This window comes from Sapajus apella, unplaced genomic scaffold (genome assembly GCF_009761245.1).
Source record: "Sapajus apella isolate SASKATOON/1434 unplaced genomic scaffold, GSC_monkey_1.0 scaffold116, whole genome shotgun sequence".
NCBI lineage: Eukaryota > Metazoa > Chordata > Mammalia > Primates > Cebidae > Sapajus > Sapajus apella.
In genome coordinates, this window is record NW_022437056.1 from 921,268 (window position 1) to 947,417 (window position 26,150).

At 47.1% G+C, this 26,150-nt stretch overlaps 1 protein-coding gene across 4 annotated transcripts in view; it reads left to right on the plus strand.

Moving 5' to 3' along the window:
- Positions 1-26,150, plus strand: part of MYOM2 (myomesin 2) — a 116,861-nt gene that overhangs the window by 53,756 nt on the left and 36,955 nt on the right. For all 4 annotated transcript variants that reach the window (XR_004263475.1, XR_004263474.1, XM_032260305.1 and 1 more), the window contains 11 exons: positions 949-1,136; positions 3,540-3,666; positions 5,446-5,624; positions 7,315-7,429; positions 9,947-10,103; positions 10,196-10,302; positions 12,379-12,423; positions 12,981-13,117; positions 19,914-20,058; positions 20,172-20,231; positions 22,446-22,513. Coding sequence is in view for 2 of the 4 variants with exons in the window: in XM_032260305.1 (XP_032116196.1) it covers positions 949-1,136; positions 3,540-3,666; positions 5,446-5,624; positions 7,315-7,429; positions 9,947-10,103; positions 10,196-10,302; positions 12,379-12,423; positions 12,981-13,117; positions 19,914-20,058; positions 20,172-20,231; positions 22,446-22,513 (1,328 nt within the window). In the remaining 2 variants the exon portion in view is untranslated. The remainder of the gene's footprint in view (positions 1-948; positions 1,137-3,539; positions 3,667-5,445; positions 5,625-7,314; positions 7,430-9,946; positions 10,104-10,195; positions 10,303-12,378; positions 12,424-12,980; positions 13,118-19,913; positions 20,059-20,171; positions 20,232-22,445; positions 22,514-26,150) is intronic.

Consider the following 26,150-nt stretch of genomic DNA (forward strand, 5'->3'; position numbering starts at 1 on the left):
TTGGATGGGAGATAGAGTCTCACACTGTTGCCCAGGCTGGAATGCAGTGGTGCGATCACAGCTCACTGCAGCCTCAACCTTTTTGGGCTCAAGCGATCCTCACGCCTCAGCTTCCTGATTACCTAGGACCACAGGCACACACTACCATGCCCAGCTAAGTTTTTAATTTTTTTGTAGAGATGGGGTTTCACCATATTGCCTAGGCTGGTTTCAAACTCAGGAGCTCAAGCAATCCTCCTGCCTTGGCCTCCCAAAGTGCTGGGACGACAGGCATGAGCCACTGCGCCCGGCCTGTTTTTATTCTACGGTAAGAATCACTTACTCTAGTCACCTGTGTCTCAGGTAACAGAGGATGGCCACGTTGAGATGACTCAGAGCTGGGCCAAAGCAGACTCGGGCCCATCCATTCTAGACCTGAGAGCTGAAGGCGGTCCGTTTCAAATGTCCTGCTCAAACAGGGAAACAAGAATTCATACTCATTTGAAGGAATCTGAAGTTCCTATAACTGTGCAGGAAATTAAAATAAGCTGGAATAGTATCTGTCGTCTCTGGCCACAGATGCAGAGTAGTTGCTCCTTACGGTTGTAAAGGCGAAAGCTCGTCTCTAAGCTTCTTTTAGGGACATGGAGGATGGGACATCTGCTCTGTCAAATGCTCGCACCAGATTAAACTGTTCAGTGCCCTTGTCCTATGGAAACCTCAGCAGATACATTTAGAATAGCAATAAATATATATGAGAAATGCTGTTATTTATTTTTATACTCATCCCCTTTAAAGAGGCGTAAAGATCAGAATGGTTAAATGTGGGTCGAGAAGGATCAGAGGGCTCGGTGTCTAGGCCCATCTCCACATGGCTTCCTCTGCCCTCTGCCACGCTAGAGCTGGCGGCCCTGGGACAAAGCCCCTGGCTGAGGTCCCTGGTGACTTCCTGGTTGTGCTTCCTTGCAGCCGTGCCATCCCATCCTTACGGGATCACGCTCCTTAACTGTGACGGCCACTCCATGACCCTCGGCTGGAAGGTTCCGAAGTTCAGCGGTGGCTCACCCATCCTGGGCTACTATGTGGACAAGCGCGAAGTTCACCATCAAAACTGGCACGAGGTCAATTCCTCGCCCAGCAAACCGACAGTCCTAACGGTTGGTTGGTTTTTGTCTGTTTTTTTTTCTTGCCTAGGTGGTTCTTTTACATTTTGGGCAGTGTTTCTGAGTTTGGTGGCATTAGATAATTTGATACAGACACAAAAATGGGTTAAAAAATGGCATCATGAGGTCATGAAGCTTTGGAGCTGAAAAGATGCTAGGAATCATGTTCTTTTTCTTTCTGAGAAGCAGTGAAGAAGAGAGCTCAGTGACAGAGTGGGTCTGGCAGTGAGTCAGTGACCTCTGGTGTGACCAGGACCTGGTCCCGGTACCCGTGATAACGTCCCTTGTTCCAAGCTCTGAGGCCTTGAGGGTAGGGATGCAGTTTCATGGGGATGCCCGAGGGGAGAGTCATGCTGAATGTGTGTTTAGGAACAGAGTGACATTGACTCTCTGCCTGTCACCCACCGCTTCCCTAAGACATGCTTGTATTTCAAGCCTCCAGGGGAGTTCCTTGCTGCAGTGCCTGTGATGCTCAGGTGCAGATGGCGAGGACATCAACACAGGGCTCAGAGATCTGGGGTCAGATCCAGACACGCCCTTGGCAGCCACGGTCCTGTGTCCCTCTCTGGCCCTTGACCCCTCATCTGAGCATGGATGAAGGACCGTCACCTCACACTGCATCCCCCATCCCAACCCCGAGACAGCCACAGACCCCTGGGGAGTCTCTTACACTCCAACAGGAGGGCTTTCTTTTTGGAGGGGGCAAGGTCTTCGAAGAGCTAATCTTTGTCTACTAGAAAATTCTGCTTTATCAATATATCTCTCATAATATGTAATATATTTTTAATATTTTATGTATACATTATGATATATGGGCAACTTTCCAGTTTGTTGTGACATTGTTGATATCTTGCCCACATTCAATCTGTGTTCCCATGCCTTAGAATGTCTACATGTTCTCAACTTAAAAATTATTTTATTTTTAATTGACAAATAATTGTTTGTACAAATGGGGTACAATGTAATATTTTAATATTGCATTATGGATTATGGGTACATTAGCTTGATTAAATCAAGCTAATTAACATCTTCATTGCCTCTCAGCACTTATAATTTTTTGTGGGGAGAACATTTAAAATCTGTTTATTTATGTATTTATTTTTTGAGACAGTGTCTCACTCTGTCACCCAGGCTGGGGTGCAGTGGCACGATCTCAGCTCACTGCAAGCTCCGCCGCCCAGGTTCAAGTGATTCTCCTGCCTCAGCCTCCCAAGGAGTACAGGCGTGCATCACTACACCTGGCTAATTGTGCATTTTTTAGTTGTGACAGGGTTTCACCATGTTGCCCAAGTTGGTCCTGAATTCCTGACTGACCCCAGGTGATCTGCTCACGTTGGCCTCCCAAAGTGCTGGGATTACAGGTGTGAGCTAATGTTCCTGGCCTTAAATCTATTCTAAAAATCGTTTGAAATCCATCTACAACACATTATTATGGGCTACATCATCTCTGTGCTGTACAAGAAGTGCCAGAACTCCCCCCTCCTGTTCCTGCTGGAAGTTTGTCCCCCTGGCCAGCACCCCCTTCCCCCTGCCCTGTGCCCGCCCTCCGGGCCCCTATCTGTGTGAGCGCAGCTGTTTTAGATTCCACATCTGAGCAAGGCCACGCCTGTCTGTCCTTCTGTGCCTGGCTCATCTCACTCAGCAAAACAGTCCTTTACTCCATGCGACATTCCTGGGAAAGACACCGGCTTCCTTTCGGAATGCTTCGCCGCCACTTCACTGAGGAGGATGAAGGCCCTCACCTCGGACTGAAGTGGTTTACCCTCAGACATCTTGCTATGGAAGCTATTTTTTGAAACAATGTTTACCTAGAGAGTGTTTTTGTTCCGCAGGCCATGCAGAGTGAGGCTCCTGGAGTTGGCCAAAGGCCTTCCCAGAGCTTTGTCCCCTAGCCAGGCAGCGTCCTCAAGGGTCTGGGGGGTGGCCCGGGACTGCGGCACCCCAGAACCTGGGCAGCCCGGGGGCCCTTGCCCTGCGGAGTCCGAGTGTGGGGCACATGGCAGGCTTCATCTCCAGGGTGACCCCCTTGTGTCCAGCGCACGGCCTGATCGGGGGATAGCGTGTGACTTGAGTGCCTGTCTCCTCCAGGTCTCTGTCCTTGCCTTGGCTCTGGGCAACAGTCACCTCTCTGGGCCTCCGTTTCCTTACCTGCTCCTGGGGTACCACCTGTCCCCTGTCCCCCGTAGGAGCCTTTGGGAACTGAGTGAGGGATACATGTAAGGTTTCATGCAGCTGCGGCTTGTCAGATGCATCAGGAGCCTTCCTGAAATATTTGCTCCCATTTCCTGACAAGGTTCCTTCCTCTCATGTTTTATTTCACAAGCCAGTTATAAAAACTCCTTTCCCTCAGTGGGTTGTACTTTATCTCATGTAATCATTTAAACAAAATCTGAATAGGTGGACGGCTTGACGCAAGGCTCACTCTACGAGTTCAAAATTGCTGCCGTCAACCTGGCCGGCATCGGGGAGCCCTCAGACCCCAGCGAGCACTTCAAGTGTGAGGCCTGGACCATGCCAGAGCCCGGTGAGTGGCTGCCCCCAGGACACCTGCCTCTTAGTGCACAGGCTGGCTGGGAAGGGGCCTCTGCGGCTGCGGCTTAGGCCTTGACAGCTTTCACAACGCATCTTTTCCTCTGACACCTGCAGCCACAGAGCCATTGTGCGCCAGGCACTGTGCAGGACTGGAGTTGAGTCAGGCAGACACAGGGTCTAGTCTGGGGCGTGTGTGGTCCAGAGGCTGATGATGAAGGCAGAATAGGAGGCCCTGAGGTGAGGCAGGAGGGAGCACAGGACACCCAACCCAGACCGTGGGGGAGAGGGACAGCTTCCCATGCATCCCCTGACCTATGACAAGGACCTGGCCCGGGTCCCCTTCCCCTAAAGGAGCAGAGAGGGACCGAAGGGCAGGCAGAGAGGGTCTCAGGTGGAGGGGAAGGTGCCAGCCCAGGCCCCAGCTGGGAGGCACAGCAGGGCTCTCATTTGTGGGTGACCTCCTGCTGTTTTCCTCTCAGACCGTTTGGGGATCTCAGGGCTTCCAGTTCTAAAAGGCATAACCGTTGCAAATCTGCTTTGATTTAGCTCGCACTCCACTCGTTTTTTATTTTGAGATGAGGTCTCTCTATGTTGCCCAAGCTGGTCTTGAACTCCTGGGCTCAAGCCATCTTCCACCTCAGCCTCATGAGTAGCCGGGACTCCAGGTTCACGTCACTGTGCCCTGCTCACACTTTCCGCTTTCACAAGTTCTCAAGTGCCAGACATTGATTTGTCTCTAACCTGTCAGGGATCAAATGCAGTGGATGATATATGTGTACTTCAACAAAGTAACACCTGAAAGTTGAAGCTGAAAAAGTTGAAAGTTCAGAGTGTTTTCCAATGTTATGGCCAGAGTATACTGCCTTTTTCCTTTCAGTCAGTGTCTTTTGACTTAATAAATCAGCTGCTAAGAATCCAAATAAAAAAATCCTCCCCCTCCCCTCCCCTCCTCCCCTCCCTTCCCGTCCCCCCCCCCCTCCCCTCCCCTCCCCTCCCTTCCCTTCCCTTCCCTCTCCTCCCCTCTTTCCTTCTTCCCTCCTTCCATTCCTCCCTCCCTTCCACCTTCTTTGCTACCTTCTTTCCTGCCCTTCTACCTTTCTTGTTTTAATGAAATTAATATATGGACCTTAGAAAACCAATGGTAAAAAAAAGCCATTCTACTTTCCTGAGCCTTTTTGAAGGTTGATAGGAGGCGGCCTCTTGAGGCGCAAGGCCGCAGTGAGACTGGCTGAGGATGGTGGGGGGCTGCCTCTCTGCTCCCCTGCACCACTTGGTGCTTGCCTGGGCCTGGGCCTCAGTGCCACACGCCCTCAGTTGCCGTGGGTGTTTGTAGAGGGCAGGGCTGCAGCTGTGTGCTGCTGGCCAGGTGGGCAGTCTCCCTGAGTGACCGTGACCCACAGGCGTGCAGCCTCGGGGAGGGTAACTTAAGAACCCATCCTTTTCTGCACACTGTTCCTCTCTGTGATAGTATCTGCTGGTCCTGCAAGTGCAGCGTGGACTTTTGGATGATTCTACATGGACCCACAGTTTCCCTGATGCCCACAGAGGGGGTGGCAGGAGCGTTAGGCTGGGTCCTCATCCTCCACCCCCAACATCATGGGAGCACCTTCCTTACCACGCTCTCCAAGAGAGGCTGATAAGCATCAGATCGGGAACAGATACCCAGGGTCCTGATGGGGGGCGTCCTGGAGGAGCAGCAGGTCCCCAGGGCTGGAGCGGGTGTGCAGGACTGGCTATGCACACAAAGGCAAGGTGGCATCTGATGTCACAGGTCCTGCATACGACCTGACGTTCTGTGAGGTCAGGGACACGTCCTTGGTCATGCTGTGGAAGGCCCCCGTGTACTCCGGCAGCAGCCCTGTTTCTGGGTATTTCGTGGACTTCAAGGAGGAGGATGCTGGAGAGTGGATGACTGTCAATCAGACAGCAACGGCCAACCGTTATTTAAAGGTGAGTCTTGGCCGGGTGTGGTGGCTCATGCCTATAATCCCAGCGCTTTGGGAGGCAGAGGCGGGCCAATCACTTGCGGTCAGGAGTTTGAAACCAGCCTGGCCAATATGGTGAAACCCCATCTCTACTAAAAATACAAAAAATAAAAATAAAAAAAATTGCCAGGCGTGGTGGCGCCTGTAATCCCAGCTATCCAGGAAGCTGATGCAGGAGAATTGCTTGAACCCGGGAGGCAGAGCTTGCAGTGAGCTGATATTGTGACACTGCACTCCAGCCTGGGTGACAGAGTGAGACTCTGTCTCAAAAACAAAACACAAACCAAACAAAACAAAATATACAAAAAAATGAAGGTAAGCTTCCGTCTTGGTGTTTCCCTTTGTGTGAAAGTGCTGTTGGTCTCTGCAAGCCAGCACAGAGCCCTGAGGTGGACCCGTTCAGATGACCACGGTGTGGCTGCTGAGGACGTAGGTGTCATGTACACCGTGGGTCCCAGCAGATGGTGGGACAGTGCCTTGAGAACGCTGTGCCCTCCTCCCATTTACACCGAGGTGCTGTTTGCTCCGGGGAACTGCACCTGAAGTGCCTGTTTTATTTTGTATTGCAGTCTAATAGCTGTTAACTGTTCATGGGCTATGTCTCGGTGCTTTCCACAGGGATGAGGCATACTGTACGGTGTCCTTCCCCTTCACGACCTGCATTTAATTTACTTGATTCGTGTGATCGTTAAAGTCCATGTGATAAACACCACACACAGATATACACACAGTTTTCATACCTGGAGCAGAATTATAATGTGTCAGTTGCTCCAGCCTCTCTGTCTCCAAATGTTTCTGTCTTTAGCACTGTGGTTCCTCGGTGACTGGGTCAGTTGTAAGGACTGCTTTGAGCCCCAGGAGGCCAACATGCTCCAGCTGAGTTGCCAACTGCCTTAACCCAGAGGTTTTCTTCTCTGGGTGCTGGGCCCTGTGGTGGGGCAGGCCTGTGTCCTTCCCTGTAGCACATCCACATCTGGGTCCAGCACCCAAGCACAGGCCAAGAGGGCTTTCCATAGGTGACACCCTCCCAAAACCCCTTGACAATAGGAAACAGCTAGTTCCTTTAAAATGAACAAATCGGCGTCTAAGAATCAGCTAGGTAAGTCAACTAGAAGCTTAGTAAATATATATTGATGTGTATCAAAGCAGGTTATAATAGGAATAACTCATGTATGTACAAGTAGAGATGGGATTCATTTTGATGTCCCAATGATGATTTTACACAGTTCAATATCACACTTAGAACAGTAGTTCCGTAGAATTATGAACTAACTACTGTTATAACTGTGATATTGAATTGTGTAAAACACATAACATAGAATTATTAGGTGTCTATGTGTGGATGGGTATAAATGGAAGTATAAACACCAGATTACAAACTAGAGATATTGATTTTACTTCTGCGTTATAATAAGAGGTAAAAAAAATGCAAGAGGTTCTGTCAGATTGGTAGCACATGTGTTTACTTCTCCGAAGTGAAATTCTGCATGACTGTGAATCTCCTCTTCCCTGCCTGTCTAGCTCACTAAGTATCGTTCTTTCAACTGGACAGATAAGCTATTTTTGAAAAGACCTATTCATAATAAAATGTGAAAAATTCCAAGGTCGTCTTTATTTTACCTTCACACATATGGTCTTTCCTCTGTCATTTCAAGGTCTGTGACCTGCAGCAAGGGAAGACCTATGTTTTCAGGGTCCGAGCAGTCAATGCAAATGGCGTGGGCAGGCCCTCGGACATGTCGGAGCCTGTGCTGGTAGAGGCCAGACCAGGTAAGGCTTTGCCATTAGCCATTCAAAATAGCAAAAATTGTGGAACCACAATGACTTGGGGCGAGAGTGTGCATGTATTATGTATGTATGTATGTATGCGTGGATAAATGAATGGGAGAGTGTACATGTATTATGTATGTATGTGTGGATGGATGTATGGATAAATGCATGTATTATGTGTTCATGTGTGGATGGGTGTACAATAAATGAGTGGGAGAGTGTGCATGTATTGTGCATATGTGTGGATGGGAGAGTGTATATGTATTGTGTGTGCATGTGTGGATGGGTGTGTGGATAAATGAATGGGAGAGTTATATGTGCATGTATGGATGGGTATATGGATAACTGGGAGAGAATACATGTATTATATGTGCATGTATGGATGGGTATATGGATAAATAACTGGGAGAGCATACATGTATTATTTGTGCATGTATGAAGGGGTATATGGATAAATAACTGGGAGAGCATACATGTATTATGTGTGCATGTATGAAGGGGTATGTGGATAATAAATGGGAGAGTTATATGTGCATGTATGGATGGGTGTATGGATAAATGAAAGGATGTCTTGTCATATTTTTAAAAAGATTTGGATGGGTAAATGAAGTATGCACTTTAATCTCTGCCTGTGCACTAATGACCCTGGCATAGAGGGAGAGCACATTGGGTCGTGAAGACATGGTTGACAGGGGTTGTTCTTGGAATGGTCAAGTCATATGCAGGAAGGATGGTATTTTAAAAATATTATTGCTGGATTTTTATTAGAAAATTTTAAAGCTGTTGGTAATTTTCTTGGTTCCAATGAATAAAACTTCCCTGGAGTCAGCCTTAAAAGGGCAAGTACTTCTGGAGGCAGGGCACACACCCACAGGATACATGGTTTATTTATTCCGTGTTGCTGGATAATTTATTTTAAAAAGTTTATTTGGCTCATGATTCTGGAGGCAGGAAGTCTAAGAAGCACAGTGTCGGCATCTGCTGTGGTGGCTCCAGTGAGGGCCTCCCACTGCCCTACAACATGGCGGAGAAGTGGGCGTGTGCGGAAATGGCCCCAGCACGGGAGGCAGCCTTGCTTTATAACACTTGCTCTCTCTGGAATTAGCCATTCCAGTTCAACCAGCCAACCAACAGCCAGGGTTATTAGCAGGAATCTACCCAGTCTTTCCAGAAAGACATTAGTCTATCTTACCAACCTCATCACCTCTTTTAAAAATATTTTTATTCCTTTATTTTTTATAAAGACAGGGTTTCGCTCTGTTGCCCAGGCTGGTCTTGAACTCCTGAGCTCAAGTGATCCTCCAGCTTGGCCTCCCAAAGTACTGGGATTACACGCATGAGCCACTGCCCCCAGTCCCCAATCACCTCTTAAAGGCCCCGCCTCCCAACACCATTGCACTAACTGTTACATTGCAATGTGAGTTTTGGGGGGATAGCCACAAGAGTGTGATCTGAATAGCTCAGTGGAGCCTCAGGAAGCAGTGGAGCCTCAGACTGTGAAGGTCCCAATGGCTCTCTGCGGTTGCCTCTCACTGCTTCATTTCACCCTGACACCTGGTTTTCCTTGCACCTCTATCTTCTTGGTGACCTGAGGGCCCCTACACTTCATGGCCTCAGTCCCACTCACCAGCAGAGGCTGAGCTGTATCTTGTCCAGTTCCTAATTCCTAAGAGATGAATTCTACCTTGCACGTGATCTGATGTTCACCTGGGTTAAAACATAGCAAATAAACCACAAACAACCCCTGCTTCCAAACAAGACAAGACAAGGCCCCATGGAGAAGGCAGAGCCGTGTGAAGGGGAGCTCAGTGGTGGGCACACGGCTGCTGGGCTTCCCTGTGAGGGTCAGGGGCGGAGATTCCAGAGAGAACAGGATCCTCAGGGCCTAGAGAGGCAGCCCTGAAAGGTTTTCTGCAGTTGCATGGGACTCAGAGGTGGAAGTGGCAGAAATGTGATAAATCAAAAAAACTAGCAGCAACAAAACAACCAAGCCCCTCCAGGTACTCCCTAAAGTGTTTTCTCTCGTGATTCTCTGATCGGTCCTGGGTCATTAAAAACAACTGCTGGTGTGGTGTAAGATGAGGTCTCTGCTTTGGCTACACCTCTGGATTAGTCTTTTCTCACGCTGCTATGAAGAAATACCTGAGACTGGGTAATTTCTAAAGAAAAGATGTCTAATTGACTCACAGTTCCGTATGGCTGGGGAGGCCTCGGGAAACTTAGTCGTGGCAGAAGGCACCTCTTCACAGGGCGGTAGGATGGAGTGAGTGCCAGCAGGGGAAATCCCAGATGCTTATAAAACCATCAGATCAGGTGAGACTCACTCACTATTACCATAACAGGATGGGGGAGGCCATCCCCACGCCCCAATCACCTCACTCCCTCGACACTTGGGGATTGCAATCCGAGATGAGATTTGGATGGGGACACAGAGCCAAACCATGTCACCTTCACCCAGAAAAGAGTTCAAAGGACACCGTGTCCCTAAGCCGCTCACCTCATGTTCTTTGTATGTAGGCACCAAGGAAATCAGTGCCGGTGTCGATGAAGAAGGCAACATCTACCTGGCCTTCGACTGCCAGGAAATGACAGACGCCTCTCAGTTCACCTGGTGTAAATCCTATGAAGAGATTGCAGATGACAAGAGGTTTAAAATCGAAACCGTGGGGGATCAGTAAGTCTGGCCTGGAAGTTGGATATTGCAAACTTTTAGAAGCTCCTGCAAACAGAAGCAGCTGACATTCACCTACTCTTCTTCTCTTTTAGCTCCAAGCTGTACTTTAAGAATCTGGATAAGGAGGATTTAGGGACTTACTCGGTGTCTGTAAGTGATACAGATGGAGTGTCCTCCAGCTTTGTTCTGGACCCAGAAGGTAATATCTGTATGGCAGAACCTTGCCTGTTTTGGTTTTATCACACTTTGAAAGATTGACACCAGCATAGAAAAAACTTACTTGCTTAGAAAAAAGAAGTATGTTTGCAGGAGGCTGGCTGTGGGGGATATGTATATAAGCCAAAGCTTACTTTGGAAATTAAACAAACTCTAAAGTTTATGTGGTTTCCATCAAATAGTCTCTGATCCAGACACATTGCTTGTATAGCCTTCAACCTGTACTTTTAAAGTTGAGTCCTAGCCACATTTTAATAGTTTGGTATGCAGAGGGTAACATATTAGCAAAGAAATCCATAAAATTACCGAGAAGCCTACAGATGGAAGAGTCTTCCCTCCCTTCCAACACTGAGAAAACTGGATGAACAAAGAAAAAAAATTTTGTGCATGTAATTGAGGGGAAAAACAATAGTTTTCTTAGGTAGGTTCACAGATCTGAGTTCATCAGGCACACAGGCTCAGGCAGGCAGGGCTGAGTTTTTTTAACTGCCTGGTATCATGTGTGTTTATGTGGCTGCTCATCTACCTCACCCACAGGACAGAGTCAGCCTTAGACATTTTCAAAGAAAGAGGCAGTGATGCAGCATGAAGTTGCAGGACTGGATGGTATCCTCAGATCTCTTTGGATCTTTAAAGCATTTGAGTTTCCAAAAGTTTTATATGAAAATGCTCTCTAGGGGTGGCATAAATGATCTCCAGGGATGCCCTAAGATTTACAAGCAGATCCTTTAGTTATTAGTCAGTGTCCAGGTTGACAGGATGCAGAGGGTGTGACCTGAGAACATCTGACCCAGGATGGGTGCTGAGGGCTGGGCAGGTACCCACGGGGGCAGAAGGGGGCAGCCAGAATCACACCCTCAGCTTCTCCAGTGTGTAGATCTGGCTCAATGTTGGTTAAATTCTGGAAAACTCTTGCACATTTAACAAGACACAGCTGGACAAATGAGGAGACCCACACTGTCTCATTTTTCTTGGGTCCTCAGTTCGCCTCTCCCAGGCAGGGCAGGAAGGACCCGAAATCTACATGCATGTTTTAAAGCAACCTCTGCTGGCCCTGCCTCCATGGTCTTGACACAGTTTTGTACCTTCAAGGCATCCTGAAGGAATTCTGAAAAGCTACGCATTCCTCTACACCATTTCAAAGTTTCCAACTTAATTTTAAATGTCTTAAATATTTGCGAAAGATAAAATTTTTGCCTTCTCTTATATTATGTATAGACTTCGGATATATTTGAGGCAAAACTTTGAAGTTGAAGGTTTAGCTCATTCCATTTATGGAAATTCCTACTGGAAGATTTAATTGGGAAAGCCAGTGCTCCCTGTCAAACCAGTTGCCAATGTGAATTTACTTTTGGCCAGAAAAATCTGACTTCATTTTGAGTAGACATATTCACGAAAGGCTCAGAGACCAGCATCTCATTTCCGATTCTAATTTTAAGGAGGAAGGAAGGAGAAAACTGAACTGCCTGAGCGCATCCGATTTTCTTGCTTTGCTCCTGGGACTTGGTTAGGAAAGCAAAATGCAATGTGTTTCATTTACTTTTTTTGTTTTCTTTCTTCCTTTTTTAAAATTCATGGTAATACACTTTCGTGATGGCTTTAGTGGTACGTATATTTTTCTTTAATGAGATTGAAGAAGGAAATCTTGAAGGGGAAGGAACGTCACAGGCCACAGGCACATTCTCAGCCAGTTCAATCAGTTCTAGAAAAGAGCTCACGTGAAGTGCAAGGATCTGGAAAAGGGTCCCTTTAACCTTTCACCTTCCGAGCCTTCCTTTACTCCCGATATTCCAGCCCCTGCCCCCAGTGCCTTAGTCCCCACGACGGTGCCCTGCCTCGCCCTCAGCTGCCCCTGTACTAGGTGGACCAGGTGGGTTCTTTAAATGGTGAAGGTTAAAACCGTCCTCTATGTCCCTTAGACCCGTCGTTAAAATTCCTTTTGTGTCCTCCAGTTAAATCCTGGGGGTGTCCAATCCTTGCTGTGTGTAGCCTTGCTGTTGTCTGCAGACTTCTGAATGTGCAGGTCTAAATCAATGGAAATACTTTTTCTTTGTTTTAGAGCTGGAACGTTTGATGGCATTGAGCAATGAAATAAAGAACCCCAGTAAGTAAGCCTCCAGCCCATACCTCTGCCTGTAGCCGCTGGCTGGCGGGCCGTGTTCATTAATGCATGAGCTTTTGGAGGAACAGCTTTGGGGAAAGGATGGCCTCATTTCCTGATTCTGGCTTACAGGATTGAAATCTATTGATTTAAAACAAATACTAGCTTATGTTATAGCTTGTTGAAACTTGCATTGCATACAGAGTGATTTGAATTTTGGGTTTAGTATAGCTGTTCCTAATCCAAGTGAAACCCAAGATTTCATTTCCATCAAATGAAATCTTCTGTTATTGAATTGCGTTAAATATAGAACAAATCCAGGCATCTCTGCTCACTGAACACATCCGGAAAACTAACCTCACGTGGCATGAGGCTTTAGAGGCAACAACAGGCTAACTCAAGGTTTGTTTTTTATTTTTGGTTTCCATAATCTAATACTCCAGGGTTTCACATTCTGAAAAAATTTAATAACTAGGATTGATGTTTTCCTCCAATATGCAGTTATTCTTCCTCACAAGGATTTATGCATTATTGACTTGCGATTTCTTTTCTTCCTGTAGCAATTCCACTGAAATCAGAATTAGCTTATGAGATTTTTGATAAGGGGCAAGTTCGCTTCTGGCTGCAGGCTGAGCACTTATCCCCAGACGCCAACTACCGATTTATTATTAACGACAGAGAAGTGTCTGACAGCGAGGTGAGTTCCTGTGTGAGTGATCTCTGGCTTTGCAGGGAGCTCTGCTCTGTGGTGGTGGGTCAGTTACAGAATGTCAACATTCTCTGTTTCCATCCCTTTTTGAGCCTTAAAGATTGGGGTGTGGACGGTTGACAAGATGAATGGGGATGGTTGATTCTACAATGTTCAGAGGTTTGATCTGGGTTAGAGGAGACATCAGGAGTCTTTTAAATCCTTGCCCGCTGGAATTAAAAATGATTTTGAGCTCGTTTTGTGAAAAGGTTCAGGTCACGTGGGGAAAGGAATAGTCTTGATGAGTCAGTTCACTTATTCTTGATAATGGTTTTGAAGGTGTCTATTGTGAGAGAGGCCTCCCTGCATTCTCCCCCCGCCGATAGCTTCCCATGGAAAGCATCTCTGGGGAGTAAGTTTCTGCGGCTTCCCTACCTGTTTGGGCAGCAATCTTGGTGTGGCAGACTGACCTGACTGTGTGGCTGTCAAGAGCAATGTTGTGGCCAGGCACGTCAGCTCTCACCTCAAATCTCAGCAGTTTCAGAGGCCAAAGTGGGAGGATTGCTTGAGCCCAGGAGTTCAAGACCAGCTTGGGCCACATAATGAGATCCCATCTCTTCAAAAAATTTAAAAATTAGTTGGGCACAGTGATGCTCTCTTGTAGTCCCAGCTACTTAGGAGGCTGGTGTGGGAGGATCACTTGAGCCTGGGAGGTCCGAGCTGCAATGAGCTGTGATTGAACCACTGCACTCTAGCCTGGGTGACAGCAAGGTGCTGTCTCAAAAAAAAAAAAAAAAAAAAGACACATGTTCTGCCACACTCCAGACACTGCCTGTGTTCTGCCTTTGATCATATAAAATGAGTCTTAACAATGATGACAGGTGCTCCTTACTTGTCTGGAGAATATTTGAGAAGCCATTGGTTGTGTTTATATAAGTTTCCTCTTTTCTAATCACAGCATGCCTGGGACTCAATTAAAGGATAGCCCTAGTTAATGGGGACTTTATTGTTCAGTGATGGCCTGGGGTTCTCTCAAAGCCCCCAGCTTCACTGCTTCTGCCCTTTTTCCTTTAATGCCCAGTATATAGTGAGGTTGGCAACCTTAGCTGCGTACTAAGTCCTCAGTGTTGATTGGTTTGTTCATTACACACGTGTTAGGGGAACCGTGGGATGCAGGAGCCTCTCCTGTTCCCAGGCAGCCCACACGCTGTAATATGTCTAAGCTGGACCCCTCATTGCCATCCAGCCTTTGTGTCTGCTGCGCATTTAGTAGTGCTCAGTTAGACGAACGTTGATCAGCAGAAGTCTTGTGTGCACAAGGATCATCGAATTTTCTTCTCCAGGCCATCTTTCCCGTGAGAATCACGCACACTGTAAGATTTATTCCTACATGGTAGAGTTGGCTACAAAGTAGGAAACATCTAGCTGCTTTTGGGCTGCAGAAAAGCCAGTGGTATAACTATTGCCTTTGGGAGACTTAAAATCTGATCCAGGTAATTGGAGAAATCTTCTCTGAGCAGAGACCATGCTGTGAAATGGAATGGAGTTTAGGGGAATTGCGCTTTATTTGCCGGATGTCTTTTGATGCACATTTCCTCCACTCTTGCTTTAAGGATGGGCGCCCTGGCTCCACGGCTAATCTTTTGGACTATGGCTGTACTATTTCACTTCTTTAATTAGCAGTCCACAGGTGACTTTTACATTTGAAGATTGATGCTATTTTGTGGAAGTCACATAAAAGCTTGTATTTATGGCACTCGTAAAATCATTGAATTTCATCTCGCCGCATAATGGCATTAGCAAGAAGCCTAATTATTTTCTAAAACCTACCCAGACACCTCAGCGCAGCTTCTGAGAAAATGGAAAAGGCTACTATATTGCTAAGAATCTAGTTGGTGAGAATTATACCTTTTTCTTAGTCAGAGCTAGTTAGGGTAAATTTCTGTCATTCATTCTCTACTCATACATGTTTGAAGGGGGGATAATGTCATACAAATACGGGCAGGGCATTTGTCTGATCAACCTAAAGTTTACTCTTGATATGCGAAAGTAAATACTGCACACTGTAAAGAAACCCGAGGTCCATGGAAGGGTGTATCCACTGGAATCTCAGGTCCTTCTCCTGCTCATGGCACTTCTAAGAGCGACCTCAGTCTTCAGGGATGGGGACAAAGTTGTGCTTCCTGCAATTGAGCCTGCCCGCCCTGCCTCCCTCCCTCCCCCCCTCCTTCCCTCCTTCCCTCCCTCCCTCCCTCCCTTCCTTCCTTCCTCCCTGCCTCTCTCTCTCTCTCTCTCTCTCTCTCTCTCCCTGCCGCCCTCTCTCTTTCTTTCTCTCTCTCTCTGTTCTTTTTTTCTTGTCTCACTCTGTCACCCAGGCTGGAGTGCAGTGGCACCATCTTGGCTCACTGTAACCTCCACCTCCTGGGGTCAAGTGATTCTCCTGAATAGCTGGAACTACAGGTGCCCGCCACCATGCCCAGCTAATTTTTGTATTTTTAGTAGAGACAGAGTTTTACTGTGTTGGCCAGGCTGGTCTCAAACTCCTGACTTCAGGTGACCCACCCACCTTGGCCTCCCAAAGTGCTGGGATTACAGGCATAAGCCACTGCACCCAGCCTAAGCCATTTCTTAAGATAATCTCCCTCCCTCAAAAACAGTCTGAGGTCATACCTTCTCATTTATTTCTGTCTCTTTCTTTCGTTTTAGGTGTACCAATTTCCCATTTAGAAAAAGTCTCAGTGATCGTACACAAGTATATATTGTGTGATTTACATCTATGAAATAATACTGGAATTTCTAACTGTGAAGGTGATTTTTGTGTTTATGGGAAATCAAAACCTGGGGTAGGGGTGAGGCAGACTTTATTCACATAAACCCTGAAAGTCAGATTCAGCTAAACAAAAACTGCAGTGTCCTCAGGAGCCGGTGGGGGCTTGGGTGGTCCTCTTCCTTTCCCAGTGGACAGCAGTGCATGTCTGCACGTCACCTGTTGACTATCTGCTTGGCCAAGGCACCTGCAGGGATCCAACAGTCAGGTGTGAAGCTGCCCTTATGGAGGCTGTCATGGAGTCAAAGAAATACACCTTCAATTAAAGGAGGACAGAGAAGAAAGATAGAAACCAGGATATATTAAAACAGTGCAGCAAACACTAACAGAATTCAGAGCAGGCAGAGAGTTGAAGAGGCCGAAGTAGTCCAGGAACAATTTCAAAGGTATAGGGTTATTGAAATGGGTGCCAAGGTGGTAGAAGTCAGGGGTGGGGATGGGAGGGAGAGAATGAGACGTTCCAAGCCCCTCAAGGGCACAGAGAGCCGGGAGTGACCAGGGAATAGCAACGCAGGGATGTGGAGGGTGGGCTCAGTGGAGGGGGCTGCTCGCCTGAGTGATCTTAGGAAATGTTGGGGAATAGGAATAGGGTCAGAAGACACAGGCTTGAATGTCAGGCAGAAGAACTTAGAAACAAAGCTGAGGAAAATGAACACACAGAGAGACAAACGGAACCAAGTGGCTAATAATATTCACCTTCTGAAGCCTCTCCAGTGGCGCTGGAGGTGCAATCTCAAAACAGAAATGTAAACTCAGAAAGAAAGAAGAACGTTGTGAAAATGAAGGCACGTGGTTTATCAGAAAAAGATTGCTGATTTTCTGGCTAAACTCACGTTGTTACCTACAGATAGAAATTCTCCGCAGTATTGCTGCTGAGGCAAGGGTTTAAGAGGAGTGTGGTTCCAAGGGCTGACGGAGTCTCGTCACCCTGCCCCTGCCTCGTGTGCTCAGCAGCACAGATTATTGGTTTTTTGTTCTGTTCATGTGGCTTCAAGAGCCTCCCTTGGTCACGGGTAAGATCATTACTCTGGTTGGAAAGCCTTTGCCCCAGTTCCAGCTAGGATCAATCTGAAAGGTAGACGACAATTTGCAGAAAATAATGACAGCAGCTGGAACTGCCGTAGTGTTAACTCTGGGCACCAGGAAGCCGAGGCCGGGCGTCCGTATGCCCGTGTCTCTATGGTGGTGTGACCGGGGCGAGTCCCGCGTTGGACGTTGGATGCCCTCCACGCCATCCTGCCCTGCATTACTGCTGCATTTAGGACGAGTCACACATTGGGATGTGGTCCTTCCACCACCAAGACCCTGCTCAATGTCAGAGACTGTATCATCCAGGTGATAGCAAAATGCAATCCACTAGCAGCCGTAAAACCTTTGAGTACGTGTTAGTGCATCTCAAACGCTGAGTGACCAGAGGTGTGGGGAAGGAGAGCTGGGAGCAGGTGATGGCCTTGGGAGGCCTCTACCCCAGATGCCGCCTGGGTCGGGGCCACTGTGCCTGGGGCGTGGCTGCAGCAGGGCAGAGAAGTCGAAAAGGGTGGTGGAGGGGGTTAGCTGTTGAGGAACGGAGGTGACAGGTGCAGCCAGGGATGGAGGAAGGACCGGCTGGGACAGGTTCACAGTGTTGGCTGACGGCTGATCTGGAAGGGAAGGTCTCAGTTGGTTAAGGAGGCTTTGCCAGATCTGCAGTGGGAAGGATGCTCTGGTCCTGACCACATCCACAGGGTCTCACCTAGAAGGATAATTATCTTCTCAAATTGCTCAGTGTCACTCAGTAGTGTCAGAGACCGCAGCCACCTCAACGCCATGGACTGCAGGGTGAGCTAAGCCCCCTCCAGCTGATTTTCTCTTCAGAACCTTGACAGACGTGTGTTTGGTGTTTCTTGCTGCCAGGCAGATGCAAAGGATGGTGTGAGGCTGAGGGATGAGTAGGCAGTGCCCACTCTCAGGGGCTCCTTGCCTAGTGAGACAGACAGAAGGCAGGAGGACAGGTGAGCCAGGGGGGTGCTCCCGAGGGAGGGTGTTCCGGAGGGGAGGCAGGGCTATGGGGGACCCAGAAAACACCAGGCCTCACCCCAGGGCATCAGGGAAGTCTCCCTTAGAGCCAGTCACAGGGCTGCTTTCGGGTGAGGCGGCCACGGCAAGGGTGGGCAGAAGCTGCACTGTCGCAGAGGCCTGCAGAGCTCAGAACTGTCTGTGGGGCACGGCCCTCAGGGAACTCGAGGTGCTGGCTTGCCAAGGCATGAGATGTTTCCCTGCACCCATCGCCAAAGCAGCAGAGAGGCAGGTATAGTCCAGGCTTCTGTGGACTGTTCCTGTGATACACTGTAACCTAGAAATCATGAAGCAATGCAATTCAATGTTCTTAGAGCAACCAAGAGCCTCCCAATCTTTCTCCCATGTTAGCAACAAGACAGCTGCATGGCAGGCAGGAAGGGGGAATTGTGTGGGCAAATGTATGCAGTTTGGTTGTATGCATTGCACATGACAAAATTCCTTTTCTTCCCCTTTCTTTTGAGACAGAGTCTCACTCTGGTGCCCAGGCTGGAGTGCAGGGACACGATCTCAGCTCTTGGCAACCTCTGCCTTCTGAGTTCAAGTGATTCTCATGCCTCAGCCTTTCGAGTCACTGGGTTTTTAGGCATGCACCACCATGCCCAGCTAATTCTTGTATTTTTAATAAAGACTGGGTTTCACCATGTTGATCAGGCTGGTCTTGAACTCCCGACCTCAGGTGATGTGCCTACCTTGGCCTCCCAAATTGCTGGGATTACAGGCATAGCCACTGCACCCAGCCTGACAAAATTTCTTTTTTCTTTTTATTTTTTTGAGACAGGGTCTTGCTCTGTTGCCCAAGTGATCCTCCTGCCTCAGCCTCCTCTGTAGCTGGGACCACAGGGATGTAATAAATTTATATACTGCTACACAGGAAAACTTGTTTTCATGATTACAAAGAAGAGATGGTCTAATACATTAAGAACATATATTGGTAAAGACCAATGCCATATGAAATTGGTTTGAAACACCTCTAAAAATTACATAGGCTGATTGATGTTTTAAAAGGTTGCATTAGAATTAGAGTTATTTAAGTGAAAAAGTGAAATTTAAGCACTAATATTATTTATAATAATTTTAATAATTATCAAGAAGAACAAAAAGGTAAAAACATCAAGCCCCCAAATAAGGAAACTAACAAAAAAAAACCTAAAAAAGAGAAATAAGCATTAATAAAGGCAGGGAAAAATGGTTTCAGTGACGTTAAAAAGTTAATAAATAAACATCACAAAATCAGAGGGAAACAAAAGGTCAAATTTGCTCAGTTCATCTGTGCGTTAGAGAAACACTTGCTCTTCTGCTTGTAGGATTACCTAAATAAAATGTATTCATATGTATCTGTGCATGCAATGTAGAAGAAAAAGAAACTTTTAAAAAATAAAGGTAAGAAACCAAAAGTGATGAAAAAAGTCAACACCTGTTGGAGGTCCATTTATTCTTTCCTCACTTGAAACCCCTGCACCCCAATGGACTGCAGCAGGCTGGGGCTTGTGGGTACTGGGTCCCAGGAGCTGAAGATGACAGAGCTATGGAGATTGCCTGTTGTTGCTATCATGTGGGATTTTGTCATCAGCTGGCGATTGTTATAATGCACATCATTTGCATATCGTTTTATTTTCTCCTGTGAATTTTATCTGCTTCACATTAGGAGCTCGTTCTTGGGTAGGTGTGGAGTCTCTGCCTAGAAGGTACACGGTTTGCACTCTCAGATCACCTCACATAGCGAGGCTTTGTCACAGAGTGACAGCTAGTACCCGCTGTTTGATCCTTGTTCACCCAGAGGTTTCCTTGATAAAATTTCGTTTTCACTTCTTCCTGTCACAGTCCCTTACGATCTCATGGCTGATGCAATTCTTAAATGCGTTGAGGGAAAAGTAGGAGAGATTTCCTTGTGTAATTCTCTATTTTCCTTGTTGCTTGCAGGCACACAGAATTAAATGTGACAAAGCTACTGGCATTATTGAGATGGTGATGGATCGATTTACTATTGACAATGAGGGGACCTACACTGTGCAGATTCATGACGGAAAAGCCAAAAATCAGTCTTCTCTAGTTCTTATTGGAGATGGTATGCTCTATCAAATATTTCCATATGTCCTAAAAGATAATTCAAAAGAAATTCTTTCTACTGGAGAGAAGCCAACATGTTTAATATATATATTTTTAAAATATTGAATTTAGCATTCAGGACTGTGCTGGAAGAGGCTGAATTTCAAAGGAAAGAATTTCTCAGGAAACAAGGTGAGTCACTGAATGGTTCTCCCGCACCCAACATAAAGCAAAGACTTATGATTGGAGTATTTGTCAGAAGCAGATTCTATATGACACCAAGTGACCCTGGAGGCTGTTTTTAGTGATTAAGAGGTTAGGCCAGGACAGTCATGGTGGCTCATGCTTGTAATCTCAGTACTTTGGGAGGCTGAGGTGGGAGGATCACCAGAGCCTGGGAGTTCAAAACCAGCCTGAGCAACACAGGGAGACACTGTCTCTAAAAAAAAAAAAAATTCTGAAGAAGCTGGGCATGTTGGTGCATGCCTGTAATACTAGCTTGAGCCTGAGGTGGAGGTTGAGGCTGCAGTGAGCTACGATCATGCCACTGCAGCCTGGGCAACAGGTGAGAAACCCTGTCTAAAAAAGAAAAAATTCTTAGCTCTAGAAATGTGTATGCTTTTCTGTTCCTTGTCCTTTACATGTGTTTTGCCTGCATTTAAAAGAAATTGCTTCTACCTTTAAAAGCCTCAGACTCATCTGTTTAATGTTAACGTTTCCTGTAATTGTCTTAAGTCAAAGAAACAATCAGTCTAACCAGGCTCTGTGGCTGACTTGCTGACTAACTCATCTCTTCTATATGCTGCTGGGAGGTGGCTCTTCCAAAAGACTTACTTCTTTTAGGCACCCCTTTGCATAAAACACTTCAGTAAAACTCCATGAAGTGTACCAGATAAACTCAGGCTTTCCATAGCCTGCAGCCACCACTTAACCAGATTTTATTTCCTATCATGAGGACAACTTCCTGGATAGGCCGGACTGATGTCTTCACCTTCCCGCTTTCCCAGCACCCAGGCCTGTCTGGTCTAGTCTCTCCTGAGGTCTTTCCAATCCGATGTCCAAAGTGGGTCTTCCCATCTCCCCATAGCCTTCCGTGCCACAGGGGCCTCTGATGTTCCTTTTGGGGGCTCCCTCTGAACCTTCGTGAGGGGCTGGTTGTTACCCTGCATTCAGGTGGACAGGCAGCTCTTCTGTTTGTTGCATTCCTAACACTTGCACGGCTGAGCACCTCGTAGGCGTGTGGGGCTTACCAAGGGCATGGGAAGGGAATGCGCTTTATAGCCGGGGAGTTGTGAGGAAAGCGTGCCTCTAGCTTTAATGTCCAGATGGAGTCCAGCAATTTTAATGAAAAAGAATAAAGAACTGGGGTGGAGGAGTCGGGGGCATCACTGGGCTTTGAAATGTAGAGAAGGCAGTAGAGGCCGTTCCTATCACCAGGAACTTGGTCATTCCACTTAAGATTGTGTGTGAGATTTTAAACTTTCTAACTACAAAGAATATATTTTAAATTGATTGCCTTTACAAATACATATTAACTAGATACAAAGGAAAATGGATGGATTTTGGATTCTCAAACATAACCCAAGCGCTTATTCAAAGAATATTTTTATATATAGGATTTCTATGCTTCTTGAGAAAAATTAGAATATAAAGTATGAAACATAAAATCAAAACATTCTGTTTTATTATTTTTCATTGTTTTTATTTCTAACAGTTAAAAATATTTCACTTGTTTCCAATTATGAACTTTTTTGGTCAACTTTGTAGGATGTATTTGTGTATATGAAAGAAATCAACATACCTTCCAAATCTGCTTTCTGTTTTTGCATTGAATGGCAAAAGGGTATTAGTGTATGACTTATTCCTACATGTACTTTAAATAAAAATGATTAATATGTTTAAAAAACCTTTATAAACCCATCTTTGGTTTTGAATGCTATTAAGTGTATTTTACAAAATTGCTAGGTCGAAATGTTGTCTCTTCATCTCATGTCTGTTCCTCTTATTACAAGGTATTATATAGCATGTTGCTGAATGTTCAGTTAGACATATACTTTCGGAAACAAAATATAATGATTTCAATAGTCTCCTTTCTAAAGTGCAATAGAGGTGAGATGTCCGTAAGAAGGAGCGATGAGACGGTATGTTCCCACCAGGAAGCACAGATTCCAGTGGAGAGTCAGTGTTAACAGGTGTCCACATCCCAGGCCTGAAAATTATCTGTTTCATTCTGCACAGCTGTTGCCTTCCACCAAAAATGCATTACATAAGTATATGTAACACATGCTTGTGTATTATATATGCACCCCATGCATATATGTGTGTGTGTATGTAACAGCTGTATATTTATTTGTTTATTTTACTTTTTTCTCTTTTAAAAGTTGTTTTCCCTTTTTTTCTCCTTAGGCCCTCATTTTGCTGAGCACTTGCACTGGGACGTCACAGAAGAATGTGAAGTTCGACTTGTTTGCAAGGTGAGAAGCCCTGTTCTAACAGGACGCAATAAATCTCGGTCTGCTTCCTATCAGAGAGGCCTTTCAGGGAGCAGCTGTGGCCACATCCATAAGGCTGGTGACGAAGCATGTGGTGTCTGCATACATGTGGATGAGCGGAGTGGCTTTTGGGTCCTGTGCATTTTTTAGTACTTAAACTTTAGTGCTTGTCTTTTCTTCTTCATGAAAAGATTACAGTGTCGTGGCATGCAATGAAGGGTTGGATTATAGAAATTACACTTAAACTGTTATTAAGTGAGTTTATGAGAAAGCACACTGTGGTGAAATCTACCTGGAAGTGCTGCTCATATGATTTCATCAGGAAAGAAAGGTATGCTTTGGGAAAAAATGCTTTTTTTTCAGTTTCATTTAACAATTTAGTAAAACATTTTATTATTACTAAATATAAAAATCTCTTTTTTCTTTTTTTTTGAGATGGAGTCTTGCTCTGTCACCCAGGCTGGAGCGCGATGGTATGATCTTGGCCCACTGCAACCTCCTCCTCCTGAGTTCCAGTGATTCTCCTGCCTCAGCCTCATGAGTAGCTGGGATTACAGGCCCCTAACACCATGCCCAGCTAGTTTTTGTATTTTTAGTAGAGAGAGGGTTTCACCATGTTGGTCAAGCTGGTCTCGAACTCCTGACTTTGTGATCCACCTGCCTCGGCCTCCTAAAGTGCTGGGATTACAACAGGCATGAGCCACTGTGCCAGGCCTAAAAATCTGTTTTTTAAGCAAGAAACCTTCAATTTAATAACCGTCTGGTATTTGACTGTCTCAGTAGGAGAGGATGAAGGAAAAGATCAATAATGCATTATTTTTATCCCCAAACTGGTTCTTTATTGTCCACTGGATAAGAGAGAAAAGTAAACAGGTAATTCCAATAAAGAGATGATTCCTGAGGTGCCAGTGCCAAGGAAACTAAGAATTAAGCAGGCCGGTGAGTGGGAAGAGATGGCTCCAGGAAGATCCCGCAGCAGGGAGGGACAGAGAAGCTGAACTGTGCACTTAGAAATAAAAACAATAGGCCGGGCTCAGTGGCTCATGCCTGTAATCCCAGCACTTTGGGAGGCCAGGGTGCATCATGAGGTCAGCAGACCGAGAGCAGCCTGGCCAACATGGTGAAACCCCGTCTCTACTAAAATGCAAAAAATTTAGCTGGGTGTGGTGGCGGGTGCCTGCAGTCCCAGCTACTTGGGAGGCTGAGGCAGGGGAAATGTTTGAACCAGGAGGCAGAGGTTGCAGTGAACCGAGATCAGGCCACTGCACTCTGGCCTGGCGACAGAGCAAGACTCTGTCTCAAAACAAACAAAAATAAAACCCCAAGGCAGGTGGGCAGGTGGGGGGTTCTCTCACAGGGCTCAGAGGCAAACTGTGGTCTTTGAGGGCACAGAGGCCCTGAGGGCTGTTAGTGCAGTGAGGAGGGCTGCTTGTTGACAAGGAAGGCGGGAGCTTGCAGCGCTGCAGGACGATGCTTCAGCAGGCTGCTGAGAGGTGGTCACTCCAGTGGGGCAGTTTCATTTGCACAGAGAGAAGATTTAGGAGACACATTCAGCAGTTAAAACTAGCAGAGGTCGGCAAGCAGCTGAGTGTGGGTGAGAGGGCAGTGTACTGGGGGACTGGGTGGGTGGGTGATATTACCTGAGATCAGCACTGTACTGGGAGGGCCAAGTGTTAGGGTTTTGGGAATAAATTTAGTTTCACAAAGATTTAGTTATATCCGCGGAACGGGCGATAAGGCGTGACCAGCTCACAATGGGCTACGTGAGCCCAGCAGCAGTGGGAAAGTCAGCAGGACCAAGTGGGTTCCTGTGACACGGGAATGCGTGACTGCGGACATGTTGCAAGTGGGTCGTGCTGCCGAAGGACAGTCTTCAGAGACAGGACCGTGACGGGTGACGGGGGCGTTCTGGAAAATTCAGATTGTCAGAGGACAAGAGGAGAGCAGCTCTGGGATGATTAAGTAGAAACCATCAGAGAGTTCAGAGGGAAAGCAGGTGACTCACTGGCCACTGGGAGGGAGGGCCTTCCGGAGTGAAGCCCCGGAGGGTGTGGTGAGGAGGGGCGGCTGGAGGCAGCACGGGCCACGGTCTGGGTGGTGGGCTTTCCAACGCCGCTCTGTCGCAAGGCAGGGTCTCTACGTGATGGGCTGAGGAGTTGGGAGACAAGGAGCATGTGAGCAGGAGCCTGCCCCACTCCGAGGCGCTCAGCTGGCAAAGAGGAGGGCAGAGGGCTTCGGGGCCGGCTTCTCTCTCCTCCTTTCTGGATGGGGACATTCAATCCTATTTACCGGTGAAGGGGTCAATGGAAGAGGAGTCACAGGAGAAGGAAGGGGAAGGCATGGGGACGTGGGAGGGGCAGTGCCGGGCTGGAGGGAGATGAGCCCAGGAGGTCAGCACCGCAGTGCAAGGGGCTGCTGGGCCCCCAGGGCGGCTCCCCATGAAGGACCACGGGGATGTTGAAAACCAGGACAGAGCAAGCGGCAGATCCGGCAGTGCAGCCTGTTGGTTTCACTTTTGCAGTGAAGGGTTGGAGGTGTTGAAGATGAGGAAGGTGGCCCACGGGGAGGAGGGTGGCAGGAGTGGGCTGTGATTGCCACTGAAGGAGGCACGACAGGAGCTCCTTACTGAGTAAGAATGGAAATCATTGTTGAGGGCACCAACGTGGAGACAGCTTGTAGTGGCCCAAACAGGTGCACTGGGGTTGATTTTTCCAGATGTGCCCAGCAACCCTGGTGTAAGTCGGGGGACGGACTCGTGATTGGGGTCTTGCTGGTTGGATGTTGCAAGAAGGGACAATGGAATGGGAGCTCTGGGTCTTGCTTAACTGTAGCTTTGTTGGTCAACCAGCTGTCTAAGTTGAGCAGGAAAGTGAGGCCAGACGGGATAAATGGAGAGGAGGAAGGGCTAAGCGTTGGTGATCACCACTGGACCACCTCGGTGGGGACACTGGGGTGCGGACTTGTTAATGTGGGTTAGTGTCAGGTGGTGACCTGCCGTGAGGAGGAAGTGCGTGCTGGCAGCATGGAGGTCTGCAGCGCGCTTGGGAGTGGACCCGGGGATTTGCAGGAGGGCGGGGCATAGGGGTTTGGAACTAGGTGGGTGTTGAACCAGGTTGCTCCTAGAAATTCATGTGATGCGAATGTTCATTGCAGCACAGTTTACAATAGCAAAGACCTGGAACCAACCCAAATGCCCATCGATGATAGACTGGACAGGGAAAATGTGGCACATATACACCATGGAATATTACGCAGCTATCAAAAATGATGAGTTTGTGTCCTTTGTAGGGACATGGATGAAATTGGAAACCATCATTCTCAGCAGACTGACACAGGAGCAGAAAATCAAGCACTGCATTTTCTCACTCATAGGCGGTTGTTGAACAATGAGAACACGTGGACACAGAGAGGGGAGCACTACACACTGGGGTCTATTGGGGGGAAATAGGGGAGGGACAGCGGGGGGTGCGGAGTTGGGGGGGATAGCATGGGGAGAAATGCCAGATATAGGTGAAGGGGAGGAAGGCAGCAAATCACACTGCCATGTGTGTACCTATGCAACAATCTTGCATGTTCTTCACATGTATTCTAAAACCTAAAATGCAATTAAAAAAAAAAA